General features: G+C 46.1%; 1 protein-coding gene across 1 annotated transcript in view; it reads left to right on the forward strand.

Moving 5' to 3' along the window:
- Nucleotides 1–18,165, forward strand: part of LOC138359588 (filaggrin-2-like) — a 34,707-nt gene extending 16,542 nt beyond the window's left edge. Inside the window, exons 4-5 of the mRNA XM_069318937.1 lie at nucleotides 1,783–2,076; nucleotides 17,908–18,165. Of these exons, the coding sequence (XP_069175038.1) occupies nucleotides 1,783–2,076; nucleotides 17,908–18,165 (552 nt within the window). The remainder of the gene's footprint in view (nucleotides 1–1,782; nucleotides 2,077–17,907) is intronic.
- The last annotated feature ends 256 nt before the right edge of the window (nucleotides 18,166–18,421 follow it).

Genomic DNA, 18,421 nt, shown 5'->3' on the forward strand with positions numbered 1-18,421 from the left:
CGTAGCGTTTCGGGCAAGTTCAGTGAACACCACGCCAAGGTTAGTGAACACCACGCCAAGGATAGTGAATACCACGCCAAGGATAGTGATGACCACGCTAAGGATAGTGAACACCACACAAGGATAGTGAACACCACGCCAAGGATAGTGAACACCACGCTAAGGATAGTGAATACTACGCTAAGGATAGTGAGCACCACACCAAGGGTAGTGAACACAACGCCAAGGATAGTGAATACCACGCCAAGGATAGTGAACACCACGCAAAAGATAGTGAACACCACGCCAAGGATAGTGAACACCGCGCCTAGTTCAGTGAACACCACGCCAAGGATATTGAACACCACTCCAAGGATAGTGAACACCACGTCAAGTTCAGTGAACACCACTACAAGGATAGTGAGCACCACGCTAAGTATATTGAACACCACGCCAAGGACAGTGAACACCACGCTAAGGATAGTGAACTCCACACCAAGGATAGCGAACACCACGCGAAGGATAGTGAACACCACACCAAGGGAAGTGAACGCAACGCCAAGGATAGTGAACACCACGCGAAGGATAGTGAACACCACACCAAGGGAAGTGAACGCAACGCCAAGGATAGTGAACACCACGCCAAGGATAGTGAACTTCACACCAAGGATAGTGAACACCACGCCAAGGATAGTGAACACCACACCAAGGATAGTGAACACCACGCCAAGGATAGTGAACACTACGCTAAAGGATAGTGAACACCACACTAAGGGTAGTGAACACCACGCTAAGGATAGTGAACACCACGCCAAGGATAGTGAACACTACGCTAAGGATAGTGAACCCCACGCCAAGGATAGTGAACACTATGCTAAGGATTGTGAACAACACACCAAGGGTAGTGAACACCACGCCAAGGGTAGTGAGCACCACACAAAGGGTTGTGAAAACCATGTGAAGGGTTGTGAACACCACGCCAAGGGTAGTGAACATTACGCCAAGGGTAGTGAACAACACGCCAAGGGTAGTGAACATGACGCCATAGGTAGTGAAAACCATGTGAAGGGTAGTGAACACTATGCCAAGGGTAGTGAACACCTCGCCGGGGGTAGTGAACACTACGCCAAGGGTAGTGAACACCAAATGAAGGGTAGTGAACACCATGCCAAGGGTAGTGAACACCACGCCAAGGTTAGTAAATACCAAGCCAAGGATAGTGAACACCATGCAAAGGGAAGTGAACACCATGCCAAGGGTAGTGAACACCACGCCAAGGGTAATGAACCCCACGCCAAATGTAGTGAACACCACGTCAAGGGTAGTGAATACGATGCAAAGGGTAGTGAACACCACGCCAAGGATAGTGAACATAACGCCATGGGTAGAGATCAACACGCTAAGGGTAGTGAACACCATGCTAAGGGTAGTGAACACCACACTAAGGGTAGTGAACACTAAGTTAGGGGTAGTGAACACCACGTCAAGGGTAGTGAACACCACACGAAGGGTAGTGAACACCACGCTAAGAGTAGTGAACACCACGTCATGAGTAGTGAACACCACACCAAGGGAAGTGAACACCACGCCAAGAGTAGTGAAAATTACGCCAAGGGAAGTGAACATCACGCCACGATCAGTGAATACCACGCCAAGGGTATTGAACACCACGCCAAGGGTAGTGAACACCACGCACAGGGTAGTGAACACCACGCCAGGGGTCGTGAACACCACCCCAAGGGTAGTGAACACCATGCCAAGGGTAGTGAACACATTGGCAATGGTAGTGAACACCACGCTAAGGGTAGTAAACACCACGCAAAGGGTAGTGAACACCACGCTAAGGGTAGTGAACACCATGCCAAGGCTAGTGAACACCATGACAATAGTAGTGAACACCAAGCCAAGGGTAGTGAACACCAAGCCAAGGGTAGTGAACACCACGCCAAGGGTGGTGAACATAATGCCAAGGGTAGTGAACACCACGCCAAAGGTTGTGAACAGCACGCCATTGGTAGCGAACACCAAGCCATGGGAAGCGACCATCACGCCAAGGGCAGTGAACACCACGCCAAGAGTGATGAACACCACACCAAGGTTAGTGAACTCCATGCCATAGGTAGTGAACACCACGCCAAGGGTAGTGAACATGATGTGAAGGGTAGTGAACACCACGTTAAGGGTAGTGAACACCACAACAGGGGTAGTGAACACATCGCCAAGGGTAGTGAACACCATTCCAAGGGTAATGAACACCATGCAAATAGTAGTGAACACTAAGCCATAGGTAGTGAACACCACGCCAAGGGTGGTGAACACCACGCCAGGGGTAGTGAACACCACGCAAAGGGTAGTGAAGACCACGCCAAGGGTAGTGAACATTACGCCAAGGGTAGTGAACATCAAGCCAATGGTAGTGAACACCAAGCCAAAGGTAGTGAACACCACGCCAAGGGTAGTGAACATAACGCCAAGGGTAGTCAACACCACGCCAAGGGTAGTGAACACGACGCCATGGGTAGTGAACACCATGCAATGGGAAGTGAACACAACGCCAAGGGTAGTGAACACCACGTCAAGGTTAGTGAAAACCATGCAAAGGGTAGTGAACACCATGCCAAGGGAAGTGAACACTATGCCATGGGTAGTGAACACTATGCCAAGGGTAGTGAACACCTCGCTAGGGGTAGTGAACACCACGCCAAGGGTAGTGAACACCAAATGAAGGGTAGTGAACACCATGCCAAGGGTAGTGAACACCAAGCCAAGAGTAATGAACCCCACGCCAAGGGTAGTGAACACTATGACAAGGGAAGTGAACACTATTCCAAGGGTAGTGAACACCTCGGCAGGGTTAGTGAACACCACGATAAGGGTAGTGAATACCAAATGAAGGGTAGTGAACACCACGCCAAGAGTAGTGAACACCACGCCAAGGTTAGTGAACACCACGCCATGGGTAATGAACACGATGCTAAGGGTAGTGAACACCACGCCAATGGTAGTGAAAACCACGCCAAGGGTAGTGAACACCACGTTAAGGGTAGTGAACACCACGCCAAGGGTAGTGAACACCACACGAAGGGTTGTGAACACCACGCTAAGAGTAGTGAACTCCACGTCATGGGTAGTGAACACCACGCTAAGGGAAGTGAACACCACGCCAAGAGTAGTGAACATTACGCCAATGGTAGTGAGTACCACGCCAAAGGTAGTGAGCACTACACCATGGGTAGTGAAAACCATGTCAAGGGTAGTGAACACCACGCCAAGTTCAGTGAACACCACGCAACGTTCAGTGAATACCACGTTAAGGGTAGTGAATACCACGCCAAGGGAAGTGAACACCACGCCCAGGGTAGTGAACACCACGTGAAGTGTAGTGAACACCACGCTAGGGGTCGTGAACACCACGCCAAGGGTAGTGAACACCATGCCAAGGGTAGTGAACACCTTGCCAATGGTAGTGAACACCACGCCAAGGGTAGTGAAGACCACGCCAAGGGTAGTGAACACCTCGCCAAGGGTAGTGAACACCACGCTAAGGGTAGTGAACACCATGCCAAGGGAAGTGAACACTATGCCAATGGTAGTGAACACCAAGCCATGGGTAGTAAACACCAAGCCATGGGAAGTGAACACCACGCCAAGGCTAGTGAACACCACGCTAAGGGTAGTGAACATGACTTCAAGGGTAGTGAACACCACTGTAACGGGGGGTGGGGGAAAATAGCTCTATCTTGTCCATTATTCCACCCCCCAGTTAACTAACGAGGCCGGGGGAAACAGCTCTCTCTAGTCCGTTATCCCGTCCCCAGTTAGCTAACTAGTCTAGAGCACTCCCAGAGTTCCTAAGGCAACCTCTCTCGTTCAACACCTTGTAACCTAGGTATTTGACTACCTAGGTACTAAGACTACAAGGCGTCGTGACTGGATCAGCTACCCGAAACTCTAGAGAGAACTCTAGAATACAGAATCATTGCCACAAACGTATAAGAGAAAACGAAAGGAAAGAAATGAATAGTGAAGTAATTAGTGAGGGTTTGGGGTGAGAGGGAGAGAGGTGGGAGGAGCGAGGATGGTCATTAGTTGAAAGTGAGAGTTGAGAGAGGGGTGGAGGGAGAGGTGTAGATAGGTAGAAGGAGAAGAGTAGATAGTAGAAGTAGAAGAGTAGATAGTAGAAGACGAAATGCTGCCACCATCCATTCATGATCATTACATACAAGACAAGGAATGGAACTTGTCTGTATCAAAATATTCTCAAAAGATGTTATTACCATGTATCAACTCCAAACATGTACTCATTAATATCATGAAACCAGTAACCACAGAGGCTTTCTCACCTCAACTCAAATCTCTAGGGAACAAAGTTAAACACAATTTAAATAATAAATTCATAATTATATTTCCCATGAAGTATCATAATTTAGCAATTCAATTAAAATGTTCCAGTTTAATATGCAAAGTGAGTCATCATCCAAGAATTCGAGAACCCTACAACTTGACTGCCCCTGATCATCACACAACACTTGTAAAACACGACCAAGTCACCTTAATGTTCACTCACCGAGGACTGAGTCTAAGTTGAATAGAGAGGGGGGGGGGTCTGTAGTTGACAGAGACTGTCTCGCCCCTGCCGGCCGACAGCCTCCCTGGTAGGGACGTCGTCTCTGCTCTCGTCTGCTGTTCTGTCTCTTAATGCTCCATGCTGGATAGCTCTCCGAGTTTATATTGGGGAACCTAGTAGCTAACTCCGCCCACAAGTAGATAGCCTCCGGCACTACCAAGCCACTCCTTAAACGTCGGCATGTTTGAAGGCTACCCGGCTCCAATTATACGCTTAGCGGAAGCAAGGTGAAATTATCATGATCTGACCTCAGGTCACTTGGGGTCATTAACGGTTAGAGGTGTGAGATCTCAGGCAGACAACTGGCGCCTCTCAGATCCTTGTCTGTGACTCGTGTACTCTATATATATTTTAAATAAACTAACCCAAACACTTTTACAGTGTTACATCTCCCCTTCTCCCCGAAATAAAGTTTTTGCAACACTGCTAAAGCAAGCTAGCTGTGTGCAACAACTTTATTAACGAAAAAAAAATACATCCTAGCTAAACAAATATACATCATCCTACTCTAAAAAAATGAAATATGTAGACAGACGTCCATTGTCTCTGGCTGGGCGACGTCACTGCTTGGTCTTGTAGATAATCCTGTACCACATTTCTTCAACACAACTGCCTCCGTCGCTTCTCCGTCGTTAACGCACAACAACCCTTGGTCAACCCGAAAGCCGTTACTACTTGAACTGCGCACAGGACCGTGGAATTCGGTTGTCCCAGCTGATCTGTAATTGGCCCTACGTCAGTCACCATGAGAGACGTATATTGGGGTTCTTCACAGCTATAGGGACTACAAGTTTCGAGACCTTCATATAGTTGCCAACAGTAGAAATCCCATCCTACTCTTCTTCCTCCCTGTTGCTCCAGCACGCCTCCTTCAGAGAGCTACTTCTGACAGCCACATCAAGTCTGCATGACACAGGAAGAATCACTCAACAGAGCTACCTGCTTGCAGGAGGGGCGGCCAGTCAAGGCAAACGATCCTGTCTTGCAATTACGCTCCATGCAATGATGCTGACACCAGCAAGGGACACTAGGTATCATGTCTCACTCAGCTTGTCTTATCTTCTCTTCTTTCTTCTCTCTATTTCTTCTCTCTTCTTTCTTCTTTCTTCTTTCTTCTTTCTTCTTTCTTCTTTCTTCTCTCTTCTTTCTTCTCTCTTCCTCCTCCCATTGGGTCTTAGACAAGCGACCTGGGGTCCATTGGGGGTCTGTCCGTCCTGGGGTCCATCCTGGGTAGACCGATGTTGGTGGGACAGACTGGAGTCGTTGTTGCTCCTCTTCCATCATTACTGGGTCGTCTGGGGTCGTCTGCAGAACGACCTGGGGTCCACTGGGTAGACCAATGTTGACTGACCGAGAGGGCTGCATCTTGGGGTCCCCTGGGGTGGTGATGGTGGTGGAGCCGTGACCTCCAGGTAGTGGGCTGGTCGTGGTGGTGGTGATTAACGCCCGTGAGTGTGGTACACAGCAGCCGTCTCCCTCTTTTGTATGTGCGTCTCTCCTCTCTTCTGGCTCCCACCTGTGGGTGAACAGAAAGGCGACAATATCGTGCTCCCAAGATATGTTATGTGACCCTGTAGTTTGTATAGGGTTACACAGTCCAGTCATACCGCTCTCCTCCTGGCAACAACTACACTTAAATTTTTAAAATAATCCAATTAACACTGAATGATATTGACTTGGTGGAACATAAGACAGTAACAGAGGAAAGTTAGAGAAGAGAGAATAAGGTCATCACTACCTTTAACTTGTCACAAAAAAAATCAACACTAATAGACAAAACACTAGCCTAAACTTAACTGTACCGTTCCTAATCTTAAGTACATAATTAACCATTACTCCCACCCTTAACCTACAGCCACCTACGTGACCCAGAGTGTCTCCCTAGCTTCTCCGCCGGTCAACAACCCCAAACTGTTGCCACCCCTGTGACCAGACTATCTAACGTCGAGCGTCCCCAACGTGAAGTCTACTGACATACTAAGGCTCCCCCTAGCATGCTGTACAATACCAGTACACCTCGGGTTATTGCGTTCAAATGGAGTAAAACAGTCGATCGCAATAATCTGAGCAGAACCACTACTTAAACTATTTAAAAACTACACCTGCCACTCCCCACTGACCTGGAGACCAGCGGTGGCTGGGTGTCCCCGTGGGACATGCGAGGTCACCTGTCACACTCAGCTGACCTGCACTACCAACACCGCTAAGTTCCCAAATCGCCAAATCTTATTACTAACATTAATCACTACACACGCAAGTTCTGGTGAACATTCCCTGAACTTCACAAAACTCACAAAATCACAACGCAAGAGAATCACTATCTCCTAACCTGAAAAAACTCGCTAAATCGCGAAAGTAAAACACCTGTCAAGATCTCCCTGATAGCGCCTGAGCGGCAAAAAGACACGTGGGACTGAACAATGTTAAAAGAACACCAACTACCTACAACATTGTTCAACACCGCTGCCAACATTGTAACGGGGGGTGGGGGGAAATAGCTCTATCTTGTCCATTATTCCACCCCCCAGTTAACTAACGAGGCCGGGGGAAACAGCTCTCTCTAGTCCGTTATCCCGTCCCCAGTTAGCTAACTAGTCTAGAGCACTCCCAGAGTTCCTAAGGCAACCTCTCTCGTTCAACACCTTGTAACCTAGGTATTTGACTACCTAGGTACTAAGACTACAAGGCGTCGTGACTGGATCAGCTACCCGAAACTCTAGAGAGAACTCTAGAATACAGAATCATTGCCACAAACGTATAAGAGAAAACGAAAGGAAAGAAATGAATAGTGAAGTAATTAGTGAGGGTTTGGGGTGAGAGGGAGAGAGGTGGGAGGAGCGAGGATGGTCATTAGTTGAAAGTGAGAGTTGAGAGAGGGGTGGAGGGAGAGGTGTAGATAGGTAGAAGGAGAAGAGTAGATAGTAGAAGTAGAAGAGTAGATAGTAGAAGACGAAATGCTGCCACCATCCATTCATGATCATTACATACAAGACAAGGAATGGAACTTGTCTGTATCAAAATATTCTCAAAAGATGTTATTACCATGTATCAACTCCAAACATGTACTCATTAATATCATGAAACCAGTAACCACAGAGGCTTTCTCACCTCAACTCAAATCTCTAGGGAACAAAGTTAAACACAATTTAAATAATAAATTCATAATTATATTTCCCATGAAGTATCATAATTTAGCAATTCAATTAAAATGTTCCAGTTTAATATGCAAAGTGAGTCATCATCCAAGAATTCGAGAACCCTACAACTTGACTGCCCCTGATCATCACACAACACTTGTAAAACACGACCAAGTCACCTTAATGTTCACTCACCGAGGACTGAGTCTAAGTTGAATAGAGAGGGGGGGGGGGGTCTGTAGTTGACAGAGACTGTCTCGCCCCTGCCGGCCGACAGCCTCCCTGGTAGGGACGTCGTCTCTGCTCTCGTCTGCTGTTCTGTCTCTTAATGCTCCATGCTGGATAGCTCTCCGAGTTTATATTGGGGAACCTAGTAGCTAACTCCGCCCACAAGTAGATAGCCTCCGGCACTACCAAGCCACTCCTTAAACGTCGGCATGTTTGAAGGCTACCCGGCTCCAATTATACGCTTAGCGGAAGCAAGGTGAAATTATCATGATCTGACCTCAGGTCACTTGGGGTCATTAACGGTTAGAGGTGTGAGATCTCAGGCAGACAACTGGCGCCTCTCAGATCCTTGTCTGTGACTCGTGTACTCTATATATATTTTAAATAAACTAACCCAAACACTTATACAGTGTTACACCACGTTAAGGGTAGTGAACACCACGCCAAGTGTAGTGAACTCTACGCCAAAGGTAGTGAACACCACGCTTAGGGTAGTGAACACCACGCTAAAGGGAGTGAACACCACACAAAGGGTAGTGAACACCACTTCAAGGGTAGTGAACACCATGTCAAGAGTAGTGAACACCACGCCAAGGGTAGTGAACACCACGTCAAGGATAGTGAACACCACGCAAAGGGTAGTGAACACCACTTCAAAAGTAGGGAACACCACGCTAAGGGTAGCGAACACCACGCAAAGGGTAGTGAACATGACGTCAAGGGTAGTGAACACCACGCCATGGGATGTGAACACCACGCAAAGGGTACTGAACACTACACCAAGGGTAGTGAACACCACGTCAAGGGTAGTGAACACCATGCAAAGGGTAGTGAACACCACGCCAAGGGTAATGAACACCACACCAAGGGTAGTGAACACCACGTCAAGGGTAGTGAACACCACGCAAAGGGTAGTGAACACCACGTCAAAAGTAGGGAACACCACGCCAAGGGTAGTGAACACCACGCAAAGGGTAGTGAACATATCGTCAAGGGTAGTGAACACCACGCCATGGGATGTGAACACCGTGCTAAGGGAAGGAAACACCACGTCAAGGGTAGTGAACAACATGCCAAGGGTAGTGAACACCACGCCATGGGTAGTGAACACCACGCTAAGGGTAGTGAACTCCACGCAAAGGGTACTGAACAGTACACCAAGGGTAGTGAACACCACGTCAAGGGTAGTGAACACCATGCCAAGGGTAGTGAATACCACGCCAAGGGTAATGAACACCACACCAAGGGTAGTGAACACCACGTCAAGGGTAGTGAACACCACGCCAAGGGTAGTGAACACCACACAAAAGGTAGTTAACACCACGCCAAGGGTAGTGAACACCACATCAAGGGTAGTGAAAACCATGCAAAGGGTAGTGAACACTATGCCAAGGGTAGTGAACACCATGCCAAGGGTAGTGAACACCACGCCAGGGGTAGTGAACACCACGCCATGGGTAGTGAACACCAAATCAAGGGTAGTGAACACCTCGCTAAGGGTAGTGAACACCAGTCGAAGGGTAGTGAACACCATGCCAAGGGTAGTGAACACCACGCAAAGGGTTGTGAACACCACGCCAAGGGTAGTGAACACCATGCAAAGGGAAGTGAACACCATGCCAAGGGTAGTTAACACCACGCCACGGGTAATGAACACCACGCCAAGGGTCGTGAACACAACGCCAAGTGTAGTGAACACCAGGCGAAGGGGAGTGAACACCATGCCAAGGGTAGTGATCACCATGCCAAGGGTAGTGAACACCACGTCGAGGGTAGTGAACACCACGCCAAGGGTAGTGAACACCACGCCAAAGATTGTGAACACCACGCCAAGGATAGTGAACACTACGCTAAGGATAGTGAACACCACTCCAAGGGTAGTGAACACCACGCCATGGATAGTGAACACCACGCCAAGGGTAGTGAACACCACGTCAAGGGTAGTGAACACCACGCCAAGGGTAGTGAACACCACACCAAGGGTAGTGAACACCACGCCAAAGATTGTGAACACCACGCCAAGGATAGTGAACACTACGCTAAGGATAGTGAACACCACATCAAGGGTAGTGAACACCACGCCAAGGATAGTGAACACCACGCCAAGGGTAGTGCACACCACGCCAAGAGTAGTGAACACCACGTCAAGGGAAGTGAACACCATGCTAAGGGTAGTGAATACCATGCCAAGAGTAGTGAACACCACGCCAAGGATAGTGAACACCACACCAAGGGTAGTGAACACCACGCCAAAGGATAGTGAACACCACGCCAAGGGTAGTGAACACCACGCCAAGAGTAGTGAACACCACGCCAAGGATAGTGAACACCACGCTAAGTATATTGAAAACCACGCAAAGGATAGTGAACACTACGCTAGGGATAGTGAACAACACTCCAAGGGTAGTGAACACCACGTCAAGGATAGTGAACATTATGCTAAGGATAGTGAACACCACACTGAGGATAGTGAACACCACACTAAGGATAGTGAACATAACACTAAGGATAGTGAACACTACGCTAAGGATAGTGAACACCACACTAAGGATAGTGAACACCACACAAAGGATCGTGAACACCACACTAAGGATAGTGAACACCACACTAAGGATAGTGAACACCACACTAAGGATAGTGAACACCACACCAAGGATAGTGAACACCACACTGAGGATAGTGAACACCACACTAAGGATAGTGAACATAACACTAAGGATAGTTAACACTACGCTAAGGATAGTGATCACCACACCAAGGGTAGTGAACACCACGTGAAGGATAGTGAACACCACGCCAAGGATAGTGAACATAACACTAAGGATAGTGAACACTACGCTAAGGATAGTGAACACCACACTAAGGATAGTGAACACTACGCTAAGGATAGTGAACACCACACTAAGGATAGTGAACACTACGCTAAGGATAGTGAACACTACGCTAGGGATAGTGAACACCACACTAAGAATAGTGAACACTACGCTAAGGATAGTGAACACCACACCAAGGATAGTGAACACTACGCTAAGGATAGTGAACACTACGCTAAGGATAGTGAACACCACACTAAGGATAGTGAACATAACACAAAGGATAGTGAACACTGCGCTAAGGATAGTGAACACTACGCTAAGGATAGTGAACACCACACTAAGGATAGTGAACATGACACAATGGATAGTGAACACTGCGCTAAGGATAGTGAACACCACACTAAGGATAGTGAACACCACACTAAGGATAGTGAACATTACGCTAAGGATAGTGAACACCACACTAAGGATAGTGAACATAACACTAAGGATAGTGAACACTACGCTAAGGATAGTGAACATGACACAAAGGATAGTGAACACTGCGCTAAGGATAGAGAACACTACGCTAAGGATAGTGAACATAACACTAAGGATAGTGAACACTACGCTAAGGATAGTGAACACCACACTAAGGATAGTGAACATAACACTAAGGATAGTGAACACTACGCTAAGGATAGTGAACACCACACCAAGGGTCGATGAAAAGAAAACACCAATATTATGGTGCTTTAATTTTAACTAATTTGTTCGTCACATTTTAACGTATTGCTCGATTACGTAAATTGCGATGTATTAGGAGTAGGCCACAATCTCCAGAGGAAGATCACATCTCGAGAAGATCACATCTCGAGAAGATCACATCTCGAGAAGATCACATCTCGAGAAGATCACATCTCGAGAAGATCACATCTCGAGAAGATCACATCACAGGAAGATCACATCTCGAGAAGATCACATCTCGAGAAGATCACATCTCGAGAAGATCACTTCACAGGAAGATCACATCTCGAGAAGATCACATCTCGAGAAGATCACATCACAGGAAGATCACATCTCGAGAAGATCACATCTCCAGAATATCACATCTCCAGAAGATCACATCTCCAGAAGATCACATTACCAGAAGATCACATTCCCTGAAGATCACATCTCCAGAAGATCACATCACAGGAAGATCACATCTCGAGAAGATCACATCTCGAGAAGATCACATCTCGACAAGATCACATCTCGAGAATATCACATCACAGGAAGATCACATCTCCAGAAGATCACATCTCCAGAAGATCACATTACCAGAAGATCACATTCCCAGAAGATCACATCTCCAGAAGATCACATCACAGGAAGATCACATCTCGAGAAGATCACATCTCGAGAAGATCACATCACAGGGAGATCACATCTCGAGAAGATCACATCTCGAAAAGATCACATCTCGAGAAGATCACATCTCGAGAAAATCACATCTCGAGAAGAACACATCTCCAAAAGATCACATCTCGAGAAGATCACATCACAGGAAGATCACATCTCCAGAAAATAACATCTCGAGAAGATCACATCACAGGAAGATAACATCTCGAGAAGATCACATCTCGAGAAGATCACATCTCGAGAAGATCACATCTCGAGAAGATAGCATCACAGGAAGATAACATCTCGAGAAGATCACATCTCGAGAAGATTACATCACCAGAAGATCACATCACGAGAAGATCACATCCCCAGAAGATCACATTTCGAGAAGACCACATCACCAGAAGATCACATCTCCACAAGATCACATCTCCAGAACACCACATGTCATGAAAATCACATCTCCAGAAGATCACATCTCTAGAAGATCACATCTCCAGAAGATCACATCCCCAGAAGATCACATCTCGAGAAGATCACATCTCGAGAAGATCACATCTCGAGAAGATCACATCTCGAGAAGATCACATCGCCAGAAGATCACATCTTCGGAAAATCACATCTCGAGAAGATCACATCTCCAGAAGATCACATCTCCAGAGGAAGATCACATCTCCAGAAGATCACATCTCCAGAAGATCACATCTCCAGAGGAAGAACACATCTCGAGAAGATCACATCTCGAGAAGATCACATCTCTAGAAAATCCCGTCTCCAGAAGATACGTCTTCAGAACATCACATCTCCAGATGATTACATCTCCAGAAGATCACATCTCCAGAATATCACATCTCGGGAACATCACATCTCCAGAAGATCACATCACCAAAAGATAACATCTCCAGATGATCACATCTCCAGAAGATCACATCACCAGAAGATCACATCTCGAGAAGATCACATCTCGAGATGATCACATCACCAGAAGATCACATCTCGAGAAGATCACATCTCGAGAAGATCACACCTCCAGAAGATCACATCTCCAGAAGATCACATCACCAGATGATCACATCTCCAGAAGATCACATCACCAGATGATCTCATCTCGAGAAGATCACAACTCGAGAAGATCACATCTCCTGAAGATCACATAAGCAGAAGATCACATCTCGAGAAGATCACATAAGCAGAAGATCACATCTCGAGAAGATCACATAAGCAGAAGATAACATCTCGAGAAGATCACATCTCCAAAAGATCACATCTCGAGAAGATCACATCACCAGAAGATCAAATCCCCAGAAGATCACATCCCCAGAAAATCACATCCCCAGAAGATCACATCCCCAGAAGATCACATCCCCAGAAGATCACATCCTTAGAAGATCAAATCCCCAGAAGATCACATCTCCATAAGATCACATCTACAGATGATCACATCTCCAGAATATCACATCTCGAGAAGATCACATCACCAGAAGATCACATCGCCAGATGATCACATCTCCAGAAGATCACATCTCGAGAAGATCACATCTCCAGAGGATCACATCTCCAGAAGATCACATCACCAGAAGATCACATCCCCAGAAGATCACATCTCCAGAAGATCACATCTCGACAAGATCACATCAGCAGAGGATCACATCTCAAGAAAATCACATCACTAGAAGATCACATCCCCAGTAGATCACATCTCGAGAAGATTACATCTCGAGAAGATCACATCTCGAGAAGATCACATCTCGAGAAGATCACATCGCCAGAAGATCACATCTTCGGAAAATCACATCTCGAGAAGATCACATCTCCAGAAGATCACATCTCCAGAGGAAGATCACATCTCCAAAAGATCACATCTCCAGAAGATCACATCTCCAGAGGAAGATCACATCTTCGGAAAATCACATCTCGAGAAGATCACATCTCCAGAAGATCACATCTCCAGAGGAAGATCACATCTCCAAAAGATCACATCTCCAGAAGATCACATCTCCAGAGGAAGATCACATCTCGAGAAGATCACATCTCGAGAAGATCACATCTCTAGAAAATCCCGTCTCCAGAAGATACGCCTTCAGAACATCACATTTCGAGAAGATCACATCTCGAGAAGATCACATCTCGAGAAGATCACATCGCCAGAAGATCACATCTTCGGAAAATCACATCTCGAGAAGATCACATCTCCAGAGGAAGATCACATCTCCAGAAGATCACATCTCCAGAAGATCACATCTCCAGAGGAAGATCACATCTCGAGAAGATCACATCTCGAGAAGATCACATCTCGAGAAGATCACATCTCTAGAAAATCCCGTCTCCAGAAGATACGTCTTCAGAACATCACATCTCCAGATGATCACATCTCCAGAAGATCACATCTCCAGAATATCACATCTCGGGAATATCACATCTCGAGAAGATCACATCACCAGAAGATCACATCGCCAGATGATCACATCTCCAGAAGATCACATCTCGAGAAGATCACATCTCCAGAGGATCACATCTCCAGAAGATCACATCACCAGAAGATCACATCCCCAGAAGATCACATCTCCAGAAGATCACATCTCGAGAAGATCACATCAGCAGAGGATCACATCTCAAGAAAATCACATCACTAGAAGATCACATCCCCAGTAGATCACATCTCGAGAAGATTACATCTCGAGAAGATCACATCTCGAGAAGATCACATCTCGAGAAGATCACATCGCCAGAAGATCACATCTTCGGAAAATCACATCTCGAGAAGATCACATCTCCAGAAGATCACATCTCCAGAGGAAGATCACATCTCCAAAAGATCACATCTCCAGAAGATCACATCTCCAGAGGAAGATCACATCTTCGGAAAATCACATCTCGAGAAGATCACATCTCCAGAAGATCACATCTCCAGAGGAAGATCACATCTCCAAAAGATCACATCTCCAGAAGATCACATCTCCAGAGGAAGATCACATCTCGAGAAGATCACATCTCGAGAAGATCACATCTCTAGAAAATCCCGTCTCCAGAAGATACGCCTTCAGAACATCACATTTCGAGAAGATCACATCTCGAGAAGATCACATCTCGAGAAGATCACATCGCCAGAAGATCACATCTTCGGAAAATCACATCTCGAGAAGATCACATCTCCAGAGGAAGATCACATCTCCAGAAGATCACATCTCCAGAAGATCACATCTCCAGAGGAAGATCACATCTCGAGAAGATCACATCTCGAGAAGATCACATCTCTAGAAAATCCCGTCTCCAGAAGATACGTCTTCAGAACATCACATCTCCAGATGATCACATCTCCAGAAGATCACATCTCCAGAATATCACATCTCGGGAACATCACATCTCCAGAAGATCACATCACCAAAAGATAACATCTCCAGATGATCACATCTCCAGAAGATCACATCACCAGAAGATCACATCTCGAGAAGATCACATCTCGAGAAGATCACACCTCCAGAAGATCACATCTCCAGAAGATCACATCATCAGATGATCACATCTCCAGAAGATAACATCACCAGATGATCTCATCTCGAGAAGATCACAACTCGAGAAGATCACATCTCCTGAAGATCACATAAGCAGAAGATCACATCTCGAGAAGATCACATAAGCAGATGATCACATCTCGAGAAGATCACATCTCCAAAAGATCACATCTCGAGAAGATCACATCACCAGAAGATCAAATCCCCAGAAGATCACATCCCCAGAAAATCACATCCCCAGAAGATCACATCCCCAGAAGATTACATCCCCAGAAGATCACATCCTTAGAAGATCAAATCCCCAGAAGATCACATCTCCATAAGATCACATCTACAGATGATCACATCTCCAGAATATCACATCTCGAGAAGATCACATCACCAGAAGATCACATCTCCAGATGATCACATCTCCAGAAGATCACATCTCGAGAAGATCACATCTCCAGAGGATCACATCTCCAGAAGATCACATCACCAGAAGATCACATCTCCAGATGATCACATCTCCAGAAGATCACATCTCAAGAAGATCACATCTCCAGATGATCACATCTCCAGAAGATCACATCACCAGAAGATCACATCCCCAGAAGATCACATCTCCAGAAGATCACATCTCGAGAAGATCACATCTGCAGAGGATCACATCTCAAGAAGATCACATCACTAGAAGATCACATTCCCAGTGGATCACATCTCCAGATCACATCCCCAGAAGATCACATCTCGAGAAGATCACATCTCGAGAAGATCACATCTCGAGAAGATCACATCTCGAGAAGATCACATCGCCAGAAGATCACATCTTCGGAAAATCACATCTCGAGAAGATCACATCTCCAGAAGATCACATCTCCAGAGGAAGATCACATCTCCAGAAGATCACATCTCCAGACGATCACATCTCCAGAGGAAGATCACATCTCGAGAAGATCACATCTCGAGAAGATCACATCTCTAGAAAATCCCGTCTCCAGAAGATACGCCTTCAGAACATCACATCTCCAGATGATCACATCTCCAGAAGATCACATCTCCAGAATATCACATCTCGGGAACATCACATCTCCAGAAGATCACATCACCAAAAGATAACATCTCCAGATGATCACATCTCCAGAAGATCACATCACCAGAAGATCACATCTCGAGAAGATCACATCTCGAGTTGATCACATCACCAGAAGATCACATCTCGAGAAGATCACATCTCGAGAAGATCACACCTCCAGAAGATCACATCTCCAGAAGATCACATCACCAGATGATCACATCTCCAGAAGATCACATCACGAGATGATCTCATCTCGAGAAGATCACAACTCGAGAAGATCACATCTCCTGAAGATCACATAAGCAGAAGATCACATCTCGAGAAGATCACATAAGCAGAAGATCACATCTCGAGAAGATCACATCTCCAAAAGATCACATCTCGAGAAGATCACATCACCAGAAGATCACATCCCCAGAAGATCACATCCCCAGAATATCACATCCCCAGAAGATCACATCCCCAGAAGATCACATCCCCAGAAGATCACATCCTTAGAAGATCAAATCCCCAGAAGATCACATCTCCATAAGATCACATCTACAGATGATCACATCTCCAGAAGATCACATCTCGAGAAGATCACATCACCAGAAGATCACATCTCCAGATGATCACATCTCCAGAAGATCACATCTCGAGAAGATCACATCTCCAGAGGATCACATCTCCAGAAGATCACATCACCAGAAGATCACATCTCCAGATGATCACATCTCCAGAAGATCACATCTCAAGAAGATCACATCTCCAGAGGATCACATCTCCAGAAGATCACATCACCAGAAGATCACATCCCCAGAAGATCACATCTCCAGAAGATCACATCTCGAGAAGATCACATCTGCAGAGGATCACATCTCCAGAAGATCACATCACTAGAAGATCACATCCCCAGTAGATCACATCTCCAGAAGATCACATCACCAGAAGATCACATCACCAGAAGATCACATCTCGAGAAGATCACATCTCCAGAAGATCAAATCTCCAAAAGATCACATCACCAGAAGATCACATCTCCAGAAGATCACATCACCAGAAGATCACATCTGGAGAAGATCACATCTCGAGATGATCACATCACCAGAAGATCACATCTCGAGAAGATCACATCTCGAGAAGATCACACCTCCAGAAGATCACATCTCCAGAAGATCACATCACCAGATGATCACATCTCCAGAAGATCACATCACCAGATGATCACATCTCGAGAAGATCACAACTCGAGAAGATCACATCTCCTGAAGATCACATCTCCCGAAGATCACATAAGCAGAAGATCACATCTCGAGAAGATCAAATCTCCAAAAGATCACATCTCGAGAAGATAACATCACCAGAAGATCACATCCCCAGAAGATCACATCCCCAGAAGATCACATCCCCAGAAGATCACATCCTTAGAAGATCAAATCCCCAGAAGATCACATCTCCATAAGATCACATCTACAGATGATCACATCTCCAGAAGATCACATCTCGAGAAGATCACATCACCAGAAGATCACATCTCCAGATGATCACATCTCCAGAAGATCACATCTCGAGAAGATCACATCTCCAGAGGATCACATCTTCAGAAGATCACATCACCAGAAGATCACATCTCCAGATGATCACATCTCCAGAAGATCACATCTCAAGAAGATCACATCTCCAGAGGATCACATCTCCAGAAGATCACATCACCAGAA

This window comes from Procambarus clarkii, chromosome 91, assembly GCF_040958095.1.
Source record: "Procambarus clarkii isolate CNS0578487 chromosome 91, FALCON_Pclarkii_2.0, whole genome shotgun sequence".
In the NCBI taxonomy this organism is placed as follows: Eukaryota; Metazoa; Arthropoda; class Malacostraca; order Decapoda; family Cambaridae; genus Procambarus; species Procambarus clarkii.